At 38.3% G+C, this 12,617-nt stretch overlaps 1 protein-coding gene across 1 annotated transcript; it reads right to left on the reverse strand.

Annotated features, from left to right (window-relative positions):
• Positions 1-84: 84 nt before the first annotated feature.
• LOC116298749 (scavenger receptor cysteine-rich type 1 protein M130-like) lies at positions 85-11,732 on the reverse strand. The gene is made up of 17 exons (XM_089034127.1): positions 11,472-11,732; positions 10,848-10,891; positions 10,725-10,763; positions 9,865-9,900; positions 8,455-8,772; positions 7,655-7,978; positions 7,233-7,574; positions 6,815-7,150; positions 6,407-6,724; positions 5,018-5,341; positions 4,605-4,931; positions 4,229-4,531; positions 2,416-2,515; positions 2,035-2,323; positions 1,865-1,924; positions 681-722; positions 85-610 (listed from the first exon to the last, which is right to left on the reverse strand). Exons 1-17 carry the CDS (start codon positions 11,639-11,641, stop codon positions 551-553), a joined length of 3,432 nt encoding a protein of 1,143 aa, XP_088890253.1. The 5' UTR covers positions 11,642-11,732; the 3' UTR covers positions 85-550.
• Between the last annotated feature and the right edge of the window lie 885 nt (positions 11,733-12,617).

The raw sequence follows: 12,617 nt of genomic DNA on the forward strand, positions 1-12,617 counted from the left end.
TTCGGGATAAAATCGCATGCGCACTGAAAACGATTCTTAAACTATGAATTGGCTCATTGCCTTGCTCTATGAAAAAAGTTCCTATTCTCCCTTCCATTGTTATGTTTATTAATGAGACTTATTAAAACGATATTAACAACCATTATGCTTACAAAAGTACACCTTCATTTTATACCCTCATTATTTTAAGTACCATAATTAATTCAATTGTGAATTTCAATAGTTTTCCTTTTGGTTATATTTTAACTAATAATTTAATGAATGGCAACCAATATTGCGAAAGTCGAAGAAATGTGGAGTAAACAAGTAGATTGTGAATGAGTAGCGACATTATACTGGGGTCCCTGTGTTTACCTTCAGAGACACCAGATGTACTAGCCTGTAATAGCACTGTTTACAGCGCTATTTCCCTAGCTGGTTCAAACTCCTATTAGATTCTACTTTATCTTATTCTGTTAATGAAAAAAGAACAAAGCACGCAATTTTCTATACTTGTTTAGGAGAAACTACGCTTTTCAGATTAATTGCGGCTCATTCGGGAATCATCTGTTCAACAACTGATTTCAACGCACAAAGGAATCTCGTTTTTTTCTTGCAGTCTACAAGCAATCTGTGGGTTAAAAATATGATGGCAATTAATCGTGTATAATTAAGCATTTGAATCTTTTGATAGGACATACCCGTGTACGAGTTACCAAAGACGAGTTTTTCAGCTTGACGACCTATAGATTAAACAAAAGATGCGTTTGATGCTTTTAGAACGGCAAAACCGGAAGAATTACTGAGACAAGTTATCGGCTATCTTTAAAATAGGGAACGGGCAACGGGCAACGGGCAACGGGCAACGGGCAACGGGCAACGGGCAACGGGCAACGGGCAACGGGCAACGGGCAACGGGCAACGGGCAACGGGCAACGGGCAACGGGCAACGGGCAACGGGCAACGGGCAACGGGCAACGGGCAACGGGCAACGGGCAACGGGCAACGGGCAACGGGAAAATATATTCAGGAACCTAGTGGTAAAATGTTTCTTGGCTCCGTCAGCGACAGCATTTCACCCCTGCGTTCCTGATGCGTGGTCATAAGGTTAGAGGTAGAAGAAGTCTTTAACATTTACGATCTGGGCTAAGGACCCGTTCGTGCTAGACCGACAAAAACTCTCCGTGTCATTTTGATTCATAACAAAAATTGGCTTTGACAAAATTCTCTATATCTTTCTTCCTCGCTACTTTGCAAAATCTGATTTACATGCAGCAACAACTTATAATGCTGCTTTGTCTTTTGAGAGTCCAGCAATTTCAAAATCAAATTGTGTTCCGAATAAATAAGGGAAGACTGCGACGAAGATTTCAGCCGTATTGGAAAATACAACATTTGCCTATAGGTTTGTGGCGGTTCGAATAGTTATTTTCTTGACCAATATTGGGCCTTCACTCACCTGAATTGATTTTGCGCCAAAAGCATATGATTCTGTTAAGGATCAAGAAATCTGACAGTTTTGACGTTTGACAAAATTTTGTCCTGCTTCGAAGCAGGCCGACGGCGTTTTTGAAGTTTGGTAAAGCGAGACAAATTTTGGTAAGATAAAAAAATTGCGGTCGCACTAGGAAATGGCCGATGTTCACAGATATTTTTGCAAAGCAAACATAAATTTAGCCTAGTGCGAACGGGCCCTAAAACTCATCAAAAACAATATTTCAACTGACTATTTAATTAATAAAATCTATTTACAATATTGAGAGAACTATATTTTCCCGTTTTCCGTTTCCCGTTTCCCGTTTCCCGTTTCCCGTTTCCCGTTTCCCGTTTCCCGTTTCCCGTTTCCCATCTTAAAGATAACCCAAGTTATCAATTCACTTCTTACCTTTAAGAAAGACTTGTTTGTTTTGAAGGCCACGTAAGAATAATCGCCATAAATCCTTGCCTTCAATAAGAAAAAGGTAAAATTCTACATCAATTGCAACAAAGAGTTATTTGAATGTTACAACAGTGCTTTTTATACATGAGATAAGGAAGTATAGTTAAAGTACAGACCTTATCATAAGATACAGTTGCAATCCTTACATACACTCTGTATGGTGTCTCTGGTTGAAGCGGCTCATTAGTAAACCCATCATTTCCGTGGGTAAAACTGGGGTCACCAATGGTAAAGTTGTTCTTGAGTAGATATGAACTATCTATTTCAGCGGTAATGTAAGAATCGCTTTTGATGTTAGCACTTGTAGTGTAATTTACTATCTTAAATACGAAGGGCTTTTGTTGAGTATTAAAGGATTGGAGACGCTCTTCATATGGCCTCCTTTCAACAGCAATTTGATAGATGCTACAAACAAACAAACAAAAAAAGATTAACTATACCTATTTTTGTCAAATATGATGTTGAGTGTATAAGATGGTTTTTGTTTTGATACAAACGCTTTTAAGCCTAAAATGGATCCAACGTCCTGAAAGTGGATTTTGACAGTTGATTCAGTAATATCATCGTTCCCGAGGATTTGGAAGTGAGGAGCATCAGCTGCAAAATGAAAACACTCCATCAGTTCAGTATCAGTTTCATTCCACTATGTATCAAAATTAATTAATTGATCAGCGGGGAGGAATAGATATAAGAAAGAGAGCATAAATCAGAGAGGGAAACTTCTTAATATCGGGCGCGTCCTGTAAATTCCCCGGTTATTTTTAGTAACCGCGGATGCAGTTTAAATTTCGCCTTACCCTACTCCTGTGCGTCATCAGCTTGCGCGCGGCGCTATTTCCGTTTCGGTTTTTAGAGATCAGTAAACAATAAACGGAAAAACGCGCGGGCGCAAGTTGATGACGCACGGGAGTAGGGTAAGGCGAAATTTAAACTGCATCCGCAGTTGCTAAAAATAACCGGGGAATTAGAAAACGTCGGAAAAATTTAAGACCAAGAACAACAGCAATAACTATTATTTATGTAGTCAAAGATGGATCACAAAGTAATCTTCAAGAATTCAGGTGTTTTTGGCGAAACTTCATATGGTTTTACTTTCTAGAAAAGGCAGTTTCGATGGCCTCGGATCGGTGAATAATAAAATGACTTTTTCAATATTTCCATACAGATAAGCTTAGTTTGTTTTAAAGTTAAATGAAAATTGAAAAGGAATCACACATTAGCCCAGATATCAGCCATTCATTTAGCTTTTCCTGTGAGTACAATTACATAAAATGAAAACTTTTGTCGTTAGAAGATCTCGTATTTACATAAACCGTCTTTCACTCGCTGAAAAATATATTCAAAGACGTTCACGCAAAGAGCATACTGACAAAGAAAATTATCATTTTGATTTATTATATCTGTCTCTTGCACTCGTGAAGTTAAACTGAATGTAGGCAGGGCCGTAGCCAGGGGGAGCACAGGGTGCACGTGCACCCCCCTCTCATAAAAGCTTAAGGTCCGCTCATCTATCTCCTTTTGCTTTAAAATTGCATGTAAATGTTTTTTGATTAAATGAAGACCACTTTCCATCTGCATATTGTAGCATTTTTAAGAATCAGTCACCTATTATCCCCCTTTTCTGATTCTGCTATATTTTTTTTGGTTACCTTTTTTTTTGGTTCTGCAAATCATTGCCTGTGCACCTCTCCTGCAAGATCCCTGGTTACGCCCCTGGTAGGTTTGTATTTTACGAAAGTTTTTGCCTGGTTCTTGCTTTGCATGCACGACAGCCGTTAAACAGTCATGAAAAGCCGTCCTTTTTCCGACTTCAAAAAATACTTTTACATACCGTACCATTTGCTTAAGGAAATCCTTTCTTCTACACAGGAAATTATTATTTATTATTGTTCTTCGAATTGAATAAGTTTTCTGGTATTTTGAAGGCTTGAAATATCGCTTTTTCTCCAGTTTTCCTACTGCAAACACGCCAAAAAAAAAAGCTGGTCACGCTGTTTCGTAACACCGCGTCACGCTTGTCACGCTTTCAGCACCCAATTTATCCTCAAAAAAATAATTTAAAAAATCATAACTTTTTAAAACGCGTGGGTACAACCCGGTTTTTTCGTCCAAAACGATCTTTTATAATAGAATTTTTACCCCCAAAAAACGGTTTTGGATGCAGAACTATATTTTACACTTTTGAAGGCAAAATTTGGTTTAAAAAATGGTTAGGCACCATCCTTATGCTCACCAAAATAAGATAAGGACCTTAAGGAATCAAACACAAACACTGGCACGATTAAGTTGTGTATATAATAGTGATATTACCTTTCTTGCAAGTAACTCTAAGCATGTTGTCATCATTACAAGTTGCTTCTCCCCATCTTGGATAGCAATCTTCAATGGATTTTTCAGTTCCTTTGCATTGCATGTTTCCAAGCCAAGAGATAAGACCACTTGTTTTGGACGTTGAACCATACACACCAAAATCGACATACCCGAGCATGCGACATATGACCCGAGCATTTTGCTGACTGTTACCGTCATTGCATATTGTACCCCATTTATCACCATATGATACCTCTACACGTCCTTCCTTTGCTAAGCGCAGTTTCATTTCTGACCGTACACCTTGAAACACAAAGGAAATATTTTAATCAAATATTTCACGTGCCTACCTTACAAATGGTTCTATATTCATTACCTGTATTTGGTTTACACATAACACCTGCGATGAAGTTTCCTGGACAAGTCGAAGATTGAACACGGAAACACTCGCCTAATACAGTTTCAATACCACGACATTCAAATCCTGTAAGGAATGGCTTCTTTGGATCAATTGGGTATTTTCTAATTGCTGCCATTGCGCCGTATCTAAAATTGTTCATCCTGCAGATCACATCGGCATCTCTTATGTCCCATCTGTCATCACCACAAACAGCATAGTCTTTAGTTTTGTATCGTATTTCCACTTGTCCAAGTCCTGTATTCTGTACAGATCCTATTGTCGCTGTCATTTCATTGTAAAAGTCTGTTTGTAAATGGATATAAGAAAGATTAGATCTCAATTTACATTTAAGGATATGCAATCAAGAAACTATCGATATTTTTATTTACCATACACTTTGGTGCATCCAACTGCAGCTAATATGAATTGTTTAGCACCAGAGATACCCCATTCAAAACCACAATCTTCTATTGAATTCTCGCTTCCTCGGCAATCAAGATTATCTATCAAAATGGGAAGTTTTTCGTCGTTTATAACACTTCCTGCTATTGATGCTTTTGCTGAGTTGTTGCTCCAGCACGCAACATTAGCGTCAGCCAGATTCCAGTTGTTTGCAGACACAGCTCCCCAAACACCATAGTACTGGACTTCAACTTTACTTAGGATTGTCCCTGGTACTTTAACCAATCTCATACCAAAATTTGGGTCGTTACCTGTTGCGATAAAACAAAAGAAATCAATACCTTGAGACATAAAAGACGAATCACAGTATTCATAGTTCATTAGTTACCTTTGCTATGTCCCAAAAGCTCAACAAATTAGTTAGCATTACAATGGCCGAGGAGGGCCACTTCCAAGTTCCGACTTCCGCGACTTCCGACTTTTGTGTTCCGAGTATGCGTTGTGGGGAGGGGAGCAAAAGTAAAGGAAATGATCGACTGATATTTAGCTTATTTTAAAAATTCATTTTTCGTAACCAACGTTTTACAGTTCGAAGCCCCACCGTAACACCGTGAACAGCAGCTAGAAAGCCCAATATCTCGTGGTTTGAATAACCTTGAAGGAAGTAAGCTCGAATTAGTTATTTAACCCAGCATCTTGCGTAGCTGGTATGTAAGCTGGTAACACACATGAGATAGGTTTCATTCAAAAGAACCACACGAGTACAACTAGCTTCATCGTTAAATAAATCCTTACTGGTTTAAAACACAGAAAGAGTAAGAAAAGCGACTAGGTACGAGTCGAAACTCAGAAGTCGGAACTTGGAAGTCGGAAGTCGGAAGTCGGAAGTCGGAAGTCGGAAGTCGGAAGTCGGAAGTCGGAAGTCGGAAGTCGGAAGTCGGAACCAAAACATGTTGCAATGTTGACATATAAAGAAATATTTCGAATTATACAGCAATTGTGAGTAATAACCGTAAGGAGTCAAACTCAGAAGTCGGATCTCGGAAGTGGCCCTCCTCGGCCATCGTATAGAATACCTCAGAATTTAAAACTCTGATCGCGGAAAATATAAATCATAAATTGCTTCAATTGTTTCTTGTCCTAAAAAAATAAAATAAAATTTCCTCGTAATCCTTGTAGTACTCTTTAAAACAAATACTGCATGCGTATAGTTGTTTGTGGGACAAGATTTTAATTTAACTGAAAACTGCTGCAATGCTGGTTCGCTATTGCAGGGGCGGCGCAGGCTGTCGTGGGGGGCCGACATGCTCCCCCGGCCTCCCGGTTCCGCCGCGCCATGATGGACTGAGTCGGAACTATAAAGGGGTTTGACAAACCTCCAGGCCGTTCACATATCACTCCTGCATGGTGATTTTTAGGACATGAGTTGTCTATCCATCCATCATGATTACAATCTTTCAGTGATTTGTCGCTATTGCTACAACGTACGTTTGACAACCAGATTTTGGCTGGTCCTCCTCCAAAATGGCTGATAGGTACTAAAGCTTGTTTAAATCCTTTCATTTGACAAGCGACATCTGCATCGTTTTTGTTCCAACCATTACCACAAATTGATCCTGCACTGCCGTTTACCTTTAGAGTCACTCTGCCATCATAGTCTGATGTTCGATTTTCCAGATCGACTGTTATTATACCTGTGTTAACGTTAATAGAATTGATTACTGAGAAGTTAATACTCTGAAGTCATTCATGGAAGGTTTTTAACAAGTTTTCTAGTCTCTGACCTTTATAACGACGGCAGACCACTCCAGCATCCATGCCATGGTTACATAAAGTTGTCTTTTCCTGCCCATCACTAGTGCATTTCTCAATATTGTTTTCATTTCCTTTGCATCGAAGCCCAGACATCCATATTGGCCCAGTTCCTTCGCCATATGACTTATAAGCTGTAACTGCGCTATCAAAACCTCTCATACGACATACTACATTAGCTTCACGCATGTCCCATCCCGAATTGCAAACCGTTCCCCAAACTTTGTGTCTTTTCACTTCAACTCGGCCTCTTGCATTGTCTGAACCACCTCTGAGACGTACATTCTGAGGTAAGGGTGTTGGTGTGACTGTAGAGGAAAACAAAATTGTTTGCATAAAGAATCTATTAACCATTTTCTATTTTCTGGCTAAACAGATGACAGAACTTACCTACAATTTTTGGAGTGCAAACAACCCCGGCGTAATTGCCTCCTTCACATGTGTTAACCTGTTCTAGCTTTAAACCTTTGCACTCTTTCATGGAAGTTTCTGTTCCTTTGCAGTGATTGACAAGCTCAAAACTTAAGTTACCAGTATGTTTACCCCAATGAGAAATAGTCAGTGCTCCGGTAAAGTTTAGCATTTTGCAGATCACATGTGCGTCCTCTAGCTTTAAATCCTTAGCACATATATTTCCCCAGATTCTATAATATTTCACAGTTAGGCGTCCAGAATATGGAGCTGCAGTGGTCACGTCCTCAAGACGGAACTCAACATCTAGTGGATCTTTAACTGAACACATATTATGTCAAAAATTATCATCAAGGAAAAAGGAATTTTTAAATCTAGAAATCAAAGGTCTTTGTTCATACCTGTCTTACACACAATACCAGCTCGTAGGTTGTTTTTTTTTTCACAATTCTTGTTTTCCCAGTTCCAGGAATTACTGCATTCTTTGATGGACTTCTCGTCTCCTTTACAAGCCATATTTAAAAGCCATACTTCTTCTGTCCTTGGGTTTCCTGCTTGACTAGGGATTTGGGTAATGTACGCAACATCGTTATATCCATTCATTCTACATATTACCCATGCATCTTTCGCATGAAAGCCATCGTAGCAAATGGATCTGTTAACTCCATAGTAACTAATCTCAATTCTTCCATCCGCCATCACTTTGGCGGAGAGGTTTGGTGGCCCTGGAGACAAAAAAAAAAAAAAAAAAAGCGCAAATATTTGCAGTATTTTCAGGATTTCGATTCATAGGTTGCTGATATTGAAGGAAAAGTGCACCAAAATTTGAGCCAAATCCCCTGTTTTATGACAAATATTTTTTACTGTATACGAAGTAAACACAAAAAGTCGGGTGTTGCAGGATGTATTGTATTTTGGGTTAGGGTTATTGTATTGCAGGGTATTCGCCATTTTCCATACATCGGTTCACTGGTCAAACACTAAGCATTCAGTCGAAGTTGCAAGGTTCAAATTTGAATAATCCTTTGAAATTAAGTACCTTGGCGCCTCGCTTGAGCGCTTTGTGTTTGAGCAGTGAACCGATGTATGGTAAATTGTGAATTGTTTAGCTTCAAACTCATTGTTCTCAGCTATTGTTTTATTGTCTTCATGGCTCAGGTGCCCCGCAACCTCAAGAATAAGAGTCGAAAAGTCTAGTTACCGTCTGGGAGACAAACTAATCCAATGTCATTACTGTGGTCGCAGGTAGATTTTGAACCCCACACAGGATGATAACAATCTTCAAGAGACCTTTCGCAGCCAACACATGATATGTTTTGAAGCCAAATAGGTTGTGCTGTGTTTCCCGGTTGAAACTTTTGGAATTTCAGGGCTCTTGCAAATCCAAGCATTCTACAAGCGACATTCGAAGCATTGATATCCCAGCCCTTGTCACAAACTGTGCCCCATTGCCCCTTGACTCTTATTTCAAGACGACCACTGTTATTACGAGTTCCACCAACAAGTCGCAAATCAAAACCTAAAAAGGTTAAAAAATCACAGTTTCCACTTAGATAACTACGGTTAAAATTGCGGTGATTACTATATATGACCTGACAAAGGATCTCAATATTACTGAATAAGTCTGCGTTTTAATACCAGAGTTAGAAGCCTACAAAAATATAAATTTCGAAGAATACTATGTATTCTTTGATAATTTTTGACACTTTAAAAAAACCATTATAATTCTGGTTCTTTTCGTCCAATTTAATGTTCAAATTCGTAAGACTTGCTATCTAATAAGCCTTTTCATAGTTTAAGAATCGATTCCACTGCGCATGCGATTTTATCCCGAATTTCTCACCTTCTTTTGTTTAATTAAGAACAAAAGGTTTAGACAAAGGAAGTTGAGAAATTCGGGATAAAATCGCATGCGCAGTGGAATCGATTCTTAAACTTTGAAAAGGCTTATACTGAGATGCTTTCTCAAATGACAAAAGTTTTTCCTAATACCATTACAATTCAAAACTCGCCCCAGTCTCCTGTTCGTTTCTAAAGTGGGGGGAATCCAGTGAAAGAAGAGTCACTCCTTGGAATCCATTGTTGAATTCTTATTTAATAAATTATTTATAATTATTTTATCGTTTCATAATCCGATATGAGCACCTATGGTTTTTTTTAAAATTTCACCCTTGAAATGTGTAATATTTTGCCAACTTTAATTTTTGTCTGGAATTAATTTCCTCTTAAAAAAGATTGCTCTACGGCGTCGTTCACGATCTGCGAAGCATGGGTGGCGTATAGCGTTGAGGGTGCTCAACTCTCATGACTGACGCGATCCAGGTTCGATCCTCAGACTCGTCTTATGTGAGTAGAGTTATTTATTGGTTCTTTCCTGTGCTTCGAGGGTTTTTCTCCAGGTTCTGCGGTTTTCCTTGCGCAAAAACCAACTTCTAAATTCTAATTCGATCTACGTGAAGGGCCTAGGTAAAAATTACTCTGTGTAAATCTAGCTACCCTTCAAAATTGTGTAGTTCATATTTGACAGTCCTCGGAATTATTCATCCAATCATTTTCCAAATTTGACGTGTAATCCTATTGCCTATACATATTCAACGATTCTTTTACTAACCTGGTAAAGCCTCTCGTCTATAGCGTCGATCTTTGACTAAACAACAATGCAAAAGATAATAAAATTATAGTATGAATGTTTGAAATAAAAGATAAGTGGAACAGTTTTTATGTTCTACTTTTTTCTGATATTGTTGAATGTGTTACGGTGCAATAAAAGGCATTTGAGGGCGCACACCAGAGGACGATCCACTAGTATCCCAAGTGCCTTTGCACGCTTGTTATTGTTTTCTTTGGATTTAAACGGTTTATTTGGATATTTTTGTAATGATACTTCTACCACTAATATTACTAACACTAAGGTGTTGCTTTAGCATTTAATGAATACCGGTTGGACTAATTTAGCAAATGAAAGTAGCCAGTTGTAGGATCTGTACTGAACCTGAAATACACCTCCTCGGCTCGGGCGTAATGTTGTCCCATTTAAGACCACGTGTCATTCCCTTGAGAATAAGTTCTTTGTTTGAGTTGTATCCATATTCATGTGTCTTCTCATGTGCAACCGAGCGCAAACCTTAAACAAAGAAATGATACTCTAGGTAATGACATGTGGTCTGAAATGGGACAACATTACGTCAGAGCCGAAGAGGTCTATTACTCCTCCAAAAGTGAAGTACTTCTCAGTGTTTTGATGGCTATCGTTAAAATCTCATGAAGAATTTAGAAGTATATATCGCTTAAAGGCATGACATACACTTTGCTTAATTGATTTTTCAATTTCGAAAATATTCATTTTAGCTGTTTAAATTCAAAATGTCAATCTCACTCGCAATGCATTCTGGGATACTAGTGGATCTGGGCGCACACGCCCGCGCAGTGTTCGGGCGCAACATCTTTGAAAGTTGAACGTTACATACCCACCTGGTTTTCTTGGTGAACCATCGCGACCACCTCTACGGCCTAGAGTACAAAAACCGGCCTTACTTCAAACAAATTATCATCACAAATATGAAGTAGGAAGTAAAGTCTATATTTACAACTTACCTCGAAGCAGCAAAGAACGTTTTGATTCAAACTGTCGAATGGATCTGAAATGCAATAAAATGACATCATAAGCACTGATTTCGTGTAGCCTTGTAATAGATATTGCGATAGATATATCTCCAAAGCAATAGACTATGATCCAACAAATTGTGAACTTATAAAGATTGAAAGCACTCTTTTTCTATTTTTTAAAAGTCCATATTTAACAGGTCGAGCTAGGTCGCACAAGGGACTGCACACCGTGTTAAGCAAATAAATACTGTTGAAATACTAGATCCTGTTTATCCTTGTTATCGAACTATGCTATGCTAGCCAAAGTATTTTTAATGTTTCATGATAGGTGGAACCCATAATTAGTTTTCTTTCCAGTACGAGAAATCATTAGACCCGTGCAATAGATATTAGATTAATACACTGTTTTCTTTCGTGTCTATTTGACTAGAGTGAAGTCACTAAACCCGTGAAATAGATATTAGACTAATACACTTTAGTAGACCCTAATTCCATTGTTTTCTTTTGTGTCGATTTGACTATAACACGTTGACTACTGTGACTAGCATTTTTGATTTCACGGGTTAAATGCCTTAGTTCACTCTATTTCCAATGTCTTTTTGAATACGATACCTTTTCTCTAAATTCCTCAACATGTTTACCACATCAGACAGAGTTTTTGGCGTGTTCGTTGGATTGACCATCTTTCGCTTCGCGTTTTGTTGCTGCACATCATTTGCTTGTACAGCGCAAAAGATCATAACAAGACCCACTGCTACGAGCAGTGCAGCTTTACACCCCATTCCTCTACCAGGCGAGATTCTAAAAGGTTCCTCAAAGAACCGAGAAATACACAGAGAGAAGATTGACAAACCTGTAAGGAAAAGGCGTGTGATGCGCAGGGGATCGACTCAAAAGAAGCCAGACATCATATATAATAAATAGCGCAGGTTAAACCACTTGGCATACGGTAGAAACCACGTAGATTAATGATATGATGTAGTAAACAGCAAAATGCAAAGGAAATGTTTAATGAACTTCCGTCAATAAGTTCAGAATGCGTACCATATATTCGTGAAAAACTTTGGTCAAAATTGCACAAATTTGCATAAAAAATTAGTAAGGTCTCAGTAGTAAGTTCAGAAGAGTGCACTCACCATATAAACTATCTGTGAAAAGTTAACAAAACTGAAATTATTGCAAATTTTTGTAGGTCTACGAACTACTGAGGTCTACTAAACTTTAATCTAATTTGTCGGCAAAGTATAGTATGTACTCTAAACCGTAAACCTACGATACTTGGCCCTAATTTGTACAATTTGTTAGTCAACTTCAGTTTTCATATGTGAGGCATGCACGACCAGGAAATAAAAAAATGCATTATTTGCTAAGATTACTAAAACAGCAAAAAAAGAGCATTGATCATTCCTATAATGTATGGAAATTGCTAGTGGCACTTTAAGCCCTGCAAGCTTATTTCCCCGTACACATTTATTGCAGGAATCTGATTATTTGCGTGGATCAAGTAAAAAGGTATTTCGAATTTTGTTTTACAATGTAAAATAATAGTTGCTTTGATGCGAAAAACCTGAAGTACAAGTTTCTTGGTCAGTTTGGCTCTGATTACATAGTGCGGTCTACCTTCAAATAGACGTTTAACATCTGCTTTTGTCATTAGGTTTACTATAAAAAGTAGATATTAGCCACAATAACATTAGTTTAAAAAACAGCTTTTACCATCAGACGACTGAAAACCCCGCTGAAAACCTGTCCGGTTGA

This window comes from Actinia tenebrosa, unplaced genomic scaffold, assembly GCF_029948245.1.
Source record: "Actinia tenebrosa isolate PJP-AT-01 unplaced genomic scaffold, QUT_ActTen_1.0 PGA_scaffold2__45_contigs__length_23673736, whole genome shotgun sequence".
NCBI lineage: Eukaryota > Metazoa > Cnidaria > Anthozoa > Actiniaria > Actiniidae > Actinia > Actinia tenebrosa.

Coding starts and splice junctions, on each gene's coding strand:
- LOC116298749 (XM_089034127.1), bottom strand. CDS start 11,641: ATGGGGTGTAAAGCTGCACTGCTCGTAGCAGTGGGTCTTGTTATGATC. Junction 1,925..2,034: donor CAACTGTATCTTATGATAAG/GTCTGTACTTTA, acceptor TTCTTATTGAAG/GCAAGGATTTATGGCGATTA. Junction 611..680: donor CTTTGGTAACTCGTACACGG/GTATGTCCTATC, acceptor TTTAACCCACAG/ATTGCTTGTAGACTGCAAGA.